Genomic DNA, 12986 nt, shown 5'->3' on the forward strand with positions numbered 1-12986 from the left:
ACTCTGAACATTTCAGTGATTGCACTGATGCAAAAGGTAAGGAAAACTAAAATACATAAATAAACTTATGAAATAAATAATTTTGCACTATGATGGGGTTTATGCCAGGTGTGTTTGGCAAAATACCAGGATGTCTCTGTGCTAAATGGACATTTGTCATGTCCTTTAAACTGAGTCAACTGGCAGCTTCTAAAGCTCCTCATCTCTTTAATCTTTATTGCACCAGACAGCAGTTGCAGACAGTAACTATTTATGAATCTCTAATTCCATTTAATCAGTCTAGCTGATCAATTGTGGTGAGCAAAGAGAAATAAATAACAGAAAGTGAAATGACTGGAACAATACGCTTACTCTTAAGTAATACTATTTCACAGCTATTGTCAAAAATGCTCTTAAACTAAAATAAAGGAAGAGAGAATCAGGTAGGTCAATGTTGTATGTCTCTAAAAGCTGCACTCTTCAGAATGTGGTAATATAAAAATCCTCACAGACCACAATATCAGCTTGCCATGGAAGTGGCTATGAACAGGTGGATGAAAAACCTGCAGAACTTCATAAGCATACTAGAACTGCATATCATCACCTATGTGTTACACAAAGCAAGAGAAAAAAGGTCACAAAATTCATGAACAAAATCTCACTGAATAAACAAAGTTTTATTCTTGATGAAAAAACACCTCTCTCGATCACAAAAATAACTCATTTTATACAAAGGAGATATTGGCTATGACCTGGCTCATAAATTTGCTTATTATCAGGGATCTGTATTACCATGGTTACTAAATGTTCCAATTTACCACCCTAAGAGGACCTGTGGCGATGGCAGAAGTGGTTTCTGCTTCTTCACCTGCCCAATGGAGACAACTACCCCTAGATTATAAAATACAGTCAACTGAGTCCATTCCTCAGTCAACAGCTGCCGATGACAGTGTATTAACATAAATCACCCCTCATTCAGTTTGTGTTTTAGACTATGGCAACTGGTCACATGCACCTAGGTCACACCTATCCTGCAAGCCACACCCCAAAAAGCAGCAGAGAAGCCATGTCAGCTCCTGTGGGCAGGAAAAGTGCCAGCTGGCACAGTTAATTACCACCCGGAGAGCATGAGCCAGCCCTAATGCTACCGCTTATTTAGCACAGCTCGCAATTTCTTCCCTTTCCATAGATATGATTCAGAACCTTTTGTAACATTTAACCCTTGTTAAAACTAAAGAATGATGAAAAAGTGTACCTTGGGCAATTAAATTACCTGTTTCACCAACCTTAAGAATTTGCCTGTAATGACTATTTAATATACGAGTAAGTTCAAAAAATAGTAAAGCATTCAAAAGCTGCTCAGTCTACAATGTTTGGGGAAGCAGATGAAAGAAATTTTATTTTCTCTGTATCTCAGACAGATTTGTAAAATACCCACACAAGAGGATATAGTAGTAGTTGTAATAATTCAAAGTTTGACATAAAAAGTACTTAAGTCTTCTAGTGGAGAACAAAAATTGCCACAAAGTCAGATCAAAGGCATGTTGAGATGCCAGAACAATATGATTAATAGTTCTTTTTCTGTCTCACTAAATAAAAAGAAGCTTGATTTCGTACTCAGTAATATTTATTAAGAGCATGTGACTAGAGGCCATCTCATGCCGACCCCTTTTTTGGCTTTGCCTACAGAGAGGTATACTGACTGTGTCCTCAGGCACTTCCTATCTGATAGCAAGAAACATAAGGATAGAGAAGCAGTAGCGAACAAAGAGAGTTTTGAAGCTCTTTACAGATTAGAGTTTTACTTGCCCTAATCAACTAGCTGCATAAATATTTGCTGTAACAGATACTAATGCCAATATGCGCTGCTTTGGTAGAAGAATAATGAGCACTATCTTAAAACTATATGCCAATTCTCAGATCTACAGCTAATGGTTACAAATGACTATCAACAATTAGAGCATTTCAAACTACTAAGTTAGTGTTTCAGCTATACTAAGAAAAAATATTCCAACAACTACCTGTTCTCAAAATCAGGTTAAATAAGCAAGACACAATGATAAATAATTATCATTTAAGACTGCAACAGATTAAGTTATTCTGACAGGAAGGAAGGATCTGACATTTTTTCCAAACAAACTGTCCATAAGCAAACTAGAGAACCCTCATATAATGGGGGATATAAAGCTGGCTGGAATATTATGTTAAGTGAAGAGAGAAAAGATGCTCTTTAAACATTCAGTCTGAGAAACAACTGCTAAATACCATGAAAATGAGCCTGGAACTGATAGCAACTTTAACAGGTTAGAGAAGAGACCTGAAAAAGGAAACAGAATTATTCCAAAACATGGAAAACACTGGAACCAGTGACAGTGTATCAGTGCTGTGTAAATAAATCTGGCTCTTATTCAGAGTCATATTCCAACCAATCACAAGTCAAACATGGCAGCTGTTAAAAAACGAGGAGGCACCGTGCTTAGCTACCTACTTAAGTGGAGGGAGAGACTACAAGATGCAAGAATTAGCTCAAGCACTGGCTCAGCAGAAGCAATGACACATCTGGACAAACACGCCCTAGTTTTGAGTCCTCAATTTCAATAAAGATGTAAACTAGTTGAAAAGAATCTCAAAGAGAAGAACAATGTGATCAAAGGCCTAGAAAATGTGACTTACCAGGAATAACTAAATGAATTAGGCGTCTTATAGCCTAAAACAAAATAGAGCTGAGGGCTGACATATTAACAGTATCAAAGTATATAACAGTTTCCTTCAAAAACAGAAAGAGGAAAAAATTATTTTGTATGGCCATGGGGAGCAGGAAAAAAAGTATATGTACTTTAAATGTAGCAAGAAATATCCAATTTAGCTATGACCAAAAATGTTGCCCCGGACTTCCTACATTTCTTTTATTAAGGATACTGAAGAAATATATTTGCTGTCAGGCTGAGAACTATTCATTTTTACATATTTTTAGGAAAAAAGTTAGACAAGCATATATCAGCAATGACTTAGGTATAGCTGTTTCTGTCTTAAGAATACATTAGATATCTTTCTGAGATCCCTTGGGTCTATGATAATCAAAACTTACCTCTCATTCACTGCTGATACACAAACTCTCAACTTTAGGAAGTTCATGTATCTCTGATAACCAGCTGCTATACTTCAAATACGCTTTTTTCATCACTGCCCTTCTGGGATGAGCTTCCCATGAACTGCTGCAAGAAGTAATGCATTACACTCCTTCAAAATATCCTTAATGTTTATAAAAGCTCAATAACACTTCACTTGCTAGTGTACTAATGCTGTCATCCGAGACATTTGTAGATAGTGCCACCTAAATTTCCACATATATGACTGTACCACTTTCCGTTTCATTAAATGTGTTGTGTTTTGACTGTGTGCTCCTTGGGGCAGGGTTTATCGTTCAGTTTTTAATTTGAAGAGTGCTAAGTACAATAAAGTCTTCTTCATATGTGAATGCTAGCTGCCATGGCACTGCAAACAATAATGACACAATGTGCTAACAAACCAACACAGTAGGGTGCTATGGGAAAGAACCAAGATTAATTTCAGTGTGACTGGCCATGTAGCAGAAAGTGTTTGCAGATGGTTTGGTGTCACTTTCGTCTGGGCTCTTCCCATGGAAAATCCTGCATCAGCACTCTATGTCAGTGGTTAGTGTACAGTGGTTTCTTTTCACCCAGAGAAGATACATTCTTATTTATCTGACTTCCTGAAATAGCTTATGGACTCAGGACTCAAAAAAACAGTTATTCACTTGGCCCTTCTGTTTAGCCTGGATTTTTTTCATCACCAGTGGACTGTTCATAGCCACAGCCCTCCTTGTTTTTATTTTAAACTTGTTATAGCCTTTGTAAATTATCTGAAATTTGTAAAGTACACACCAATAAAACAACAGCAACTGTAATAGATAACAGTGACTTCAAAGGCAGACACTGAGTATATTCCAACCTTCTGGTTCAAATTGATTATAATCCAGCCTTTACCCTAAAGTGACTTGATCTCATGAAGCATTAACCAGACTAAGGAAGAGTGCTTTGGCTAAAGAGATTTTCTGTCTTCTGGTTTTGACCACTTTGAAGTTGTAGAATTTACTTTCATGAAACCAAGATGTCTTTAGATATCCCTATATTTCTCTTTCAAAAGCACCTGAGACCACTTCTGTCTTTCACACTCTTCTGTTTAAATTCACATTGTTTTCTACCTCTGTGAATGCAGGGAACCATCATGGCTATTCTCTTTCCCATTTCTGTTCCAGCTGTATGTCAGTATCCCTGAATGCCATCTTCGGGGTCGCACCACTAACTAAAGTAATAGCCATGCCAGGTCAGAACAAAAGTCCACTTTATTTGGCACTATTTCTAACAATGGTCTTCAGCAGACCTGCAAGAGCACAAGAACACAACAGGCAAGTTCACAGGTGCTGCCGTAGAATAAGCTTCCTGATTGCAAGGATGTGTGGCTTCACGGCTTTCCAAGGAAAAGGTGATATCTTTCTTAAAGTAGCCCAGGAGTGGGTTTTATTACACTGTCCTATGCCTTAAGAATTACAGGGGTAAGTTAAACAGGTGAGTCTATGAGTAATTTCATAGGCTATAATTACGTGCATTCAGGATCATTCCTAAAATGCAAGGAGATCCCAAAACTTCTTTTCACAAGCCTATCCCATAAAAATTCAAACACAGGCATGCAAAGTGATCATTGATCGGGAAGTAAGACAGAGAACTGTTTACGGTGGATCCTTGAACTCAAACTGAAGGTGGCTATTAGAAGTACAATTATTTCCACAGGTAGTGGTAGTGAGTGCTTCTCTTACAAAATTAACACATTTCACTCAGGAAGATCACTGATCACCACACACACCCAAAAAAAAAAAAAAAAAAAAAAAGGGAATTCTGAGTGGAATAAATAACAAATACAGCTGACTGAGGCATTTGTGAGCAGAAATATCTAAAGATGGAAAATACTGAATAAAGAAAAGCTGCACAAATGAGCAATGAAACCTGTTTTTTTTCATTTTTACTCATCAGTGACCTGGAAGAAGGAATTTACAAAAACTGTCATGAATTTGGTGGTTAAACAAATAAATCTGAGCAAAGACAGTCCAACTATAGATGAGTTAAAATTACATTTAACAACAACTCAGCTGGGAAAGGGATACGGACTAGAAGTCCATACATAATCCAGCAGCAAGCATGTGACATGAAGAAAGCTAAGAATAAACAAACAGTAAGCATGAAATACCTTTAGAACAATACATATAAATATTAAAAGCGTGACAGAAAGCCAAATACAAATGTCTCATATCTATGTATATATAGCAAGATTGTTTTATCTAGAAATAGACAAAAGAGGCATAGTTTCAAAAAGTTACCATACATACTGCTTTCAGTGAATGTAAAGCCAAGCAGAACACATGTAAATGTGTTATCATCTAAATGTGGTAACTATCTATTCATTTTTGTGTGAAGTATATATTTGCTTACCACTGCAAAGCTTACAAATGTGGCAAAACATGGAAAGCACAAGTATCTGTAAAGATACATACACACTTACCCACATGGTCTGTATGTAAATACAATATAGCTTTCTTCATCACTTCGTTCAATAAATGTCACACACGTGTATTTCTCCCAGTGCCGCATTGCCTGTTTGAACATGGCGCGCTGAGTGCCTGGAATAACGGCATGCAATGAAGTAAGAGACTTTTCTAACCGTGTCTGGTTCCTTAAAATCATATTACAGTAGTAGCAATATAGGCTTGGGAATTCACTGGATCATGAAGTACTGTGTCCCAGCAGTCCCATGTACTGCCAGATTCCAATTAACAGGATACTCAGACCACCAGCTCATCTTAACCTATCTGCCTGCAAGGGGACCAATACTGACACACTAGCAAACATAAAACCTGCAATAAGAGCACAGCTATGTTACATCAGAGGAAGACAGCAGAAGAAATAGTGTTGCATACATGCCTGCATTAGCACCGTATTTGCTAAGCTGTTTCCCAGATGAAGTTATCAACTGGGCCACACTGCGGGGGAGGAAGGAAACGAAAAAAAAAAAAAAAAATTGAGGAACCCTGGATCCTAGCTATCTAGCCAGAAGGAGAAAAAAAATCCAAACAAACAAACATACACCTTTCCAATCTGGAGACCAATTTAACCTAATCCATGCAAACATGGCATTTAATTTTAATAATGCTGTCTTGAACAAGGACCAGTTTCCACTTCTTTGTATCAGAATCTTTCAGAAACCAAGTGATTCACCAAAAGGGGGAAATGCTTACTTGAATACAATACTAAGCATATCTAGATTTTTGTTTTAAAAATGAGAAACACATTCAGAAACAATCAAAACTATACTCTAGATGCAGGAGCAGCTAGATAAGCTCTCAACACAGAACACAAAGCCAGCTAGTACAGCATACTTCACATAGTTTAGCAATGTAATGTCATTGCCTGACAAACGATAAGGCTTATTAACTTAGGGCATCATCTGAGAATATTGAATCTGTATTGCTTCAGAGCTGAAAATCCAGAAAGAACTGTACTATTTGGCACAAATTTGCTAGCAGAAATGTATCCACCTCAGAGATTTTTGAAAAGATGCATGTTGCAATATACAATAATAAAAACTAACAAACACCCACACCACAACAAACCACTAAACAAATCTTTTTTAAAGAATAACAAACACCCAAAGTTCATAAAAATAGCAAGTTCAGATCACATCGGATCCTAAAATTGAAGGTTATTTCATTCCATCCTGCTCTTTTCTTTAATTTATAAGCAATGTTTTCCGTGCATTAAAATTTATCTTTCATTATGAAAAAGGTAAAATGTTTAAGCTGATATACTTTCATTTATTTTGTTACCATTATTTCTGAAGATGATAATGCTAAAGCAAAGGTTACATTTGGTATAGTACTATGTATGTATGCAAACTAAATGTTTGACTGTAGCTGTCATTTTGTAAGGAATGACTCTGATTTCTCCATTTACAAATTAGCACAATGTGTGAGCATTTGCATATTTCTGTTGGTTCTCTGTATTATTCTGCACAGTTCATAAAGTATTATTAGATATCTTTTCCCATCCATCTTTGCTTTCCTCACTCTCTTTTTATTTTAAATTACCTCCTACATCCACATTGATATAGACCCATTTAACTTTTTCAGGGGTAACAAAGGTTTTAAACTTTTTCTACCATTTTCTGCTAAGAATTCTATAAACTTTGAAGTCACTCTTTCTTCATGTCATATATAATGCCTATGTGTACCCATCTGAAAACCAGATTGAGGAATTACAAAATGCAGCTGAGTCAGTTTGAGTGAAAACAGTTTAGTAGAATACATATTACACCTGTTAACTTTGTTGTGTTAAATATTCTTCATTTAAAACCAAACAAACAAAAAAAACACACACACACACACAAAAAGAAAGATTCCATGGCATTCCATTACTTAGGCTCTTGAAAACAAACACGTAAAACAAAATACTAGGCAAAGAAAAAGACCCTTCCCTTTCTAAAATATAATTATAGCTTTTTATTATGCAGCTTGCCTTTGGGAACAGTTTTTTTTCATTAGGACTAATACTTTCAGAACAGATCTACTTCAGGTCCAATCCAACATAAACACCTCTATTGACTTCCATAGTTTGGCTTTAAATAAATAATTAAATAAGGCAATTTATCTTAAAAGGAATTTATATTCCTTTCCCCCATCCAAAACACAAAGCTTACCAGTGAAATTTCCACCTATTACATATGGAATGACACCCCCTGGCCATATTCTTTCTGTCCGTGATGTAGCAGCTCTGGGAAATCGATTTTTCTCATTTTTCCCTGAGAATTTTATACTAGCTCTTCCTTTAAATGTATTATTTTGCTCAAAGCCTGTAATGATAATTAAAACACTGAATGAGATCACACACAAAAAAAAAGAGAACAATTATTTTTCAGTAGGTCAAAATCATATTCTTTCTCTATGCCCCTTTAAACGTAGGACATTGCTATTATGCAACAGTCCATCACTACTTAGTTTTCTGATAAATGCTTGAAGTGTTAGAAGTACTATCATCACTAATGTTTATGATCCATTATCACATCAGGCAACCTGTTAATTTAAACAGTGAAAATACCAGAGCCAAATCTTCTTATCCTGTCTATAAGTTGATAGAGGGCACCCCGTTTTTTTGATAGTCCATGCTCTCCAAAGCCACCTTTAAAAAGAACAGAAAAAAAAAGGAATTTTACAAAAGTTAAAACCATGGAATCTTACATCTGCAGCAATGGTATAACCTAGAGAGATGAGAAAATACTTTGTAAAAGTGACAATGCATCTTAAAGAAGTTTAGCGTTCTTCAATGACTTGCACACAAATTCTTTAAGTGTTCTTGACAATAAAAATACACTTATCATTGAAAAATTTTCTAATATGCATTCAGAAGGTAAACTAACATGTCTTTGTTATGCAGACAAGCCATGACAATTACATCATCTAATTATTATTTGGGATTTTTGGTTTTTTTTTCCCCTGGTGACCTTGACATCCTCAGAACCGTGTTGATTGACAGCTAAAAGCCTTACTCTCACAAAAAATTTCCTGAATGCATGCCATAATCATTTCAAAGGATGAGAAAGAGGGAAAGCAAATACCCAAAGTTTCATCAGAAAAAAACACAACAAAACTGATACAAACTTAATACTGCTGATTTTACCACAAAAGATTTGGTTTTCTTTGTCAGCATGCAAATAGATATCAACACACTGTAAAGGCTTTGAAACATTACATGCTGGTGTATATTGCAGTAAGATCTCACAGGCATATATATGTCTCTGTCATTTCGACAACCAATGGGGAACAAAAACTAAGCTATTAAGTAGGTGACTTTAACATTTACCATGCCATTTACAGAAAAGTAACGCATGTCTGGGTTTATTGCATACATTTGATGCATCTGCCACCTACTACCTTAATATATAAATCCACTGTGGCTGCAACTGCCTTTGCAAACACTGCTAAACCAGAAGAAAGAACACTGATAATATTGCATTAGTCAATAAATCCTTAAGAATCATTAAGAAAGTTTTGTGATTTTTAGAAGTTTGTAGTAGGCTGTATGTTAAAAATTCAATACCTGTTAAAGAACAAGAGAATTTCCAAACTACTTTTACAATAGTAAAAATAAAAACATAGAAATAAAAGGATCATTGAAACCACCAATCACCTCTAAAAAAACCTTTTCCAAATTCCCATTAAAGCTTTCAATATGTAACTGGACAATATATTTATTAAACAGCAACTTAAAGTCATATTACAGATGAGAAAATTCCATATAAGGCAAGTCAGTTTGTGTGGCAGCTCAGTGAATAATAATGTGCCTAATTATTTGGATTACACTGTCACATAGTTGCTGGGTCCCTTGAGAAAAATTTTCCAAATTTTTAAAAACATTTTAGATAGATGAGGTAATAGTTCACCACATTCCTTTCCAACAAGTTACATAGCAACTATAATATATGTTACAATTCCATTCCTTGTATTGATTATCATTAATTTGTCTCTCATGTTAACATTCATTGTATCAAAAAGTCATATAGCTAAAGATTCCAAACAAATACTTAAAAAATCCTTAAAAGCACCAACTGCTGTAAACATAAACAGGAAAAAAAAAAAAAGAAAAACACCAAAGAATCTACTATTTACTTAAAGAAACTATTATACTATAACTATTTATAGGAAAAAAAATATTAAACTATCATTTCTGTGTTAACACAACCTGTGTATTCCATTTACTGAAAAACTGAAGAAGAAAATGTCTCACATAACTTATGTGTCTTAAATGGATAATACATAGCCTTGCCAAGCCACAGACTAATAAAGGCCTTTTTAAAAAAAAAAAAAAAAAGTCTTATTTGCTGCATCTTTTTACACTTCAGTGAGGAAAAGAAGGATTTTTTTTGGCAGTTTAGACTCATAATAATATATATGTAACAATTTAATTTACTGTCGCTTCTCAGTACCATAATTATGCACATTGCTTGGACAAAATGACAAACAAACAAAAAGAAAAAAAAAAAAAAATATTACAAAGCCACACTTCGAGAAGCTCACAGATTAAGTATCTGACCTTGCAAAGCCAGGCAGATAATCCTTACTAAAAGAGTCGTCAGATAATATGAATCAGAGCCTGTGAGCCTCAGGATTCTTAGTAGTTGCAATGAAAAATTGCAACTCCAATTGCAATGGAGTTGCAACTCCATCTTGACAGTTTACATCCAAGTATCTAACCCTCATACCTGATGTTAACCTTCACAAACTAAAGGTGACAACAGAAAGTGCTCAGAAATCAAGCTTGTAATTAACATAATTGCATCTGTAACATCTGTGGTAAAATACTAATTCGTTCTCTTCTTTACAGACATTTTATGTTCCTTTTCCAGTTACTACCTAATATCAACTAGTTAGTTGTTAGCAATTTACTCTTGAAAATTAGAGGGAGAAAAAGCACACTAGGCTGTGCAGTTTGCAAAACTAGGTTAAACTCCTAGTTTATGCATCAAAATGCCATAAATTTAGAAAAGTACACATGTAATATGTAAAATTGAGTTCCTCAACTGTTTTTAGAAAAATCAAGAGTGTTGAGCATTCTCTGAGAGCCATTATAAAATCATTAACTTTATCACAGTTTGTTCTCCAATGTCCAGTCCTACTGACCACTATGGTTGCATTGATTCCTTCTGTGCAACAAAGATAGATCAGATTTGTCCAAGTGAATTAGTAATTCTCAATAGGATGACTCAATATTTTGAATATTGAGTCCATAGAAAAAGATAATGCACAGATCTCGAGACAGGTAAGGAAAGATAATTAAATAATATAATATTAAATATTATTAAAAAACAGCTTATTCTTTCTGTGACAATTAACAAAACAACAATATCTGTGCAGTTCAATAAAAAAAAAAAAAATAGAAAAGCAAGAAGATAAAGGAAAGTCAGCAGGCCAAAGAAATCACTTGACTGCATTCACTTTAAGGGGAAATGACCGACCTTGCTCTCTACAGTTTTTGTCAGCAAAACCAGTGCCTGAAATACCTTCAAAGCCAATTAAAACTATTTGGTTGACAGAAAGGGGGGCAGGGAAACCACTGACTCTTAACATTTTAAAATCCATTCTTGAGCTAGAAACTATCAGTGTTTCTGCCTTGAAAAAACAAAGTTTTAAAAGGAGATAAAATAAATTTCCAAGTTGTTATAAAATAGTCCAATCACGACACAACTAGGAAGAGTAAAAAAATTTTAAATACATCAGTATTGAAAGATTAAATGGAAAATTGGGTTAAACTGAAAATTGCTTCTTTGGTCTGAAAAATTTCTTCCTGATCATTTCTCAAATTCACCCTTATTTCCACATATTAGGAATCAAGTTCATGGTAGCTCAGTTCAGGAACATATAGAACACCCTTAATAGAAAACTAATTTCAGTTATGCATTTATACTTTTTGTACTAACATTTTTCCGCACTTTTCTCAAGTATATTGACTTTTTTTGGTACCTGCTTTTGTTCTCTTCAATTCAGCATGATATTTTAATCAGAAATGACAGAATAAAATGAAAATTTTAGTTTTTCTCTTTCTTTCCTTAAAACAAAATTTTACTTATTGCTTAATAACTTTTTAAAGTGTAAACTGATATCACCCAAAATATTATACTGACTTTCTGACTTTCTACATTTAAAATAGAGATTGCCTTCTATGCAGAAGTAAATAATAGGAAAAAATAAGTTAAAACAAGCTTGAAATATCATTACCTGTATTATGGCCAAGTCTTTCGCTGGAGTGCTGCGTAAGGTCAATCGTCCTGTCAATCTGAAAGATTTTTAAGTCTTCATCATCTAAGGCAATATCTCCCCAAAAGACAGCTTTAAACAAAAAAGAGCTCAATTTAATTAAAGAATTTATTTAGACATTAAAACCAATCTGAAGACTATGCCATATTACAACCCATGGGAAAAATAGATGAGAAATATACCACACATAAAATTGCTTACTCATCTATATTTTTATACTAAGAAAACTACCTAGCAAGTTTGTTTCATTATTTTCCTAAGCTCTTAGTCTTTTTAGCTTCTTTACATACTGCCTAAATGCAATCATTTAAATGTAATGTCAACCTGTTAACAACTTTTCAGCATATATGCTTCCTCTAAGTAAACACAGCAAAGCAGAAAAGACACTGGAACATTTGAACTATCAAGTCAAAACTACACAGTTCTCAGAAAACTACAACCTCTATATATCCTAAAATATTCATGAAAATTCTGATGATTTGAAGTAATTCTTATTATGTTCCAATAATTTTCCAAATTACATTATGTTTGCCTCGGAGAATAAATATGCTTATCTGTTTTCTGTTAAACTAAATGAAAAAAACATTCTTCATTTTCCTCTTGCTTTATTTGTATGCTTTCCTTTTATTGTTAATCTCACTATTAGGATTTTTTCAAATACTTTGCTTTTCAAAGTACTATTCCCTCTTTTTTTTGGCCTTTTTTCTTCCCTCTTTTTCCTGTTCTCTTTCAGACTCTCTCATTTTTTTTCTGTTCAGCTTTTGCATAGCGAACTCATCTTCCCTAAGCTGCCTTCAGAACTCAATGAACCAAGATACAGGGCCACTTGCAAGATTTCATGATCTATAACCTCAGTCTTTCATCTCTGCCTATTTTCCTGAGATTTTATCCTGAGATCTCCCTGCCAACTCAAACTTATCATTAAAGCTGAACTCAACAGACCATATCCTCAGCTGCCCTAAATGAAGTCAACAGACCATATACCCATTAACATGAGCTAAAGTGTTTGTTTATCTAAAATTCTTTCTTTCCCCACCTCTTCACTGCTTCTGCCAGCAGTTCAATTATTTGTCCCCTCAGAGTCACAAAATCCCTGGGTTCAATCTTGGTGTCACTTTCAACTCTTTCC

The 12986-nt window shown here is 34.6% G+C and overlaps 1 protein-coding gene across 1 annotated transcript in view; it reads right to left on the reverse strand.

Annotated features, from left to right (window-relative positions):
• Positions 1–12986, reverse strand: part of LOC103781213 (tolloid-like protein 1) — a gene marked incomplete at its 3' end in the record, with an annotated part of 74842 nt that overhangs the window by 61098 nt on the left and 758 nt on the right. Inside the window, exons 2-5 of the mRNA XM_008948917.1 lie at positions 11819–11929; positions 8145–8225; positions 7747–7899; positions 5557–5674 (exon numbers count right to left, since the gene is read on the reverse strand). Of these exons, the coding sequence (XP_008947165.1) occupies positions 5557–5674; positions 7747–7899; positions 8145–8225; positions 11819–11929 (463 nt within the window). The remainder of the gene's footprint in view (positions 1–5556; positions 5675–7746; positions 7900–8144; positions 8226–11818; positions 11930–12986) is intronic.

This window comes from Merops nubicus, unplaced genomic scaffold (assembly GCF_000691845.1).
Source record: "Merops nubicus isolate BGI_N331 unplaced genomic scaffold, ASM69184v1 scaffold5271, whole genome shotgun sequence".
In the NCBI taxonomy this organism is placed as follows: domain Eukaryota; kingdom Metazoa; phylum Chordata; class Aves; order Coraciiformes; family Meropidae; genus Merops; species Merops nubicus.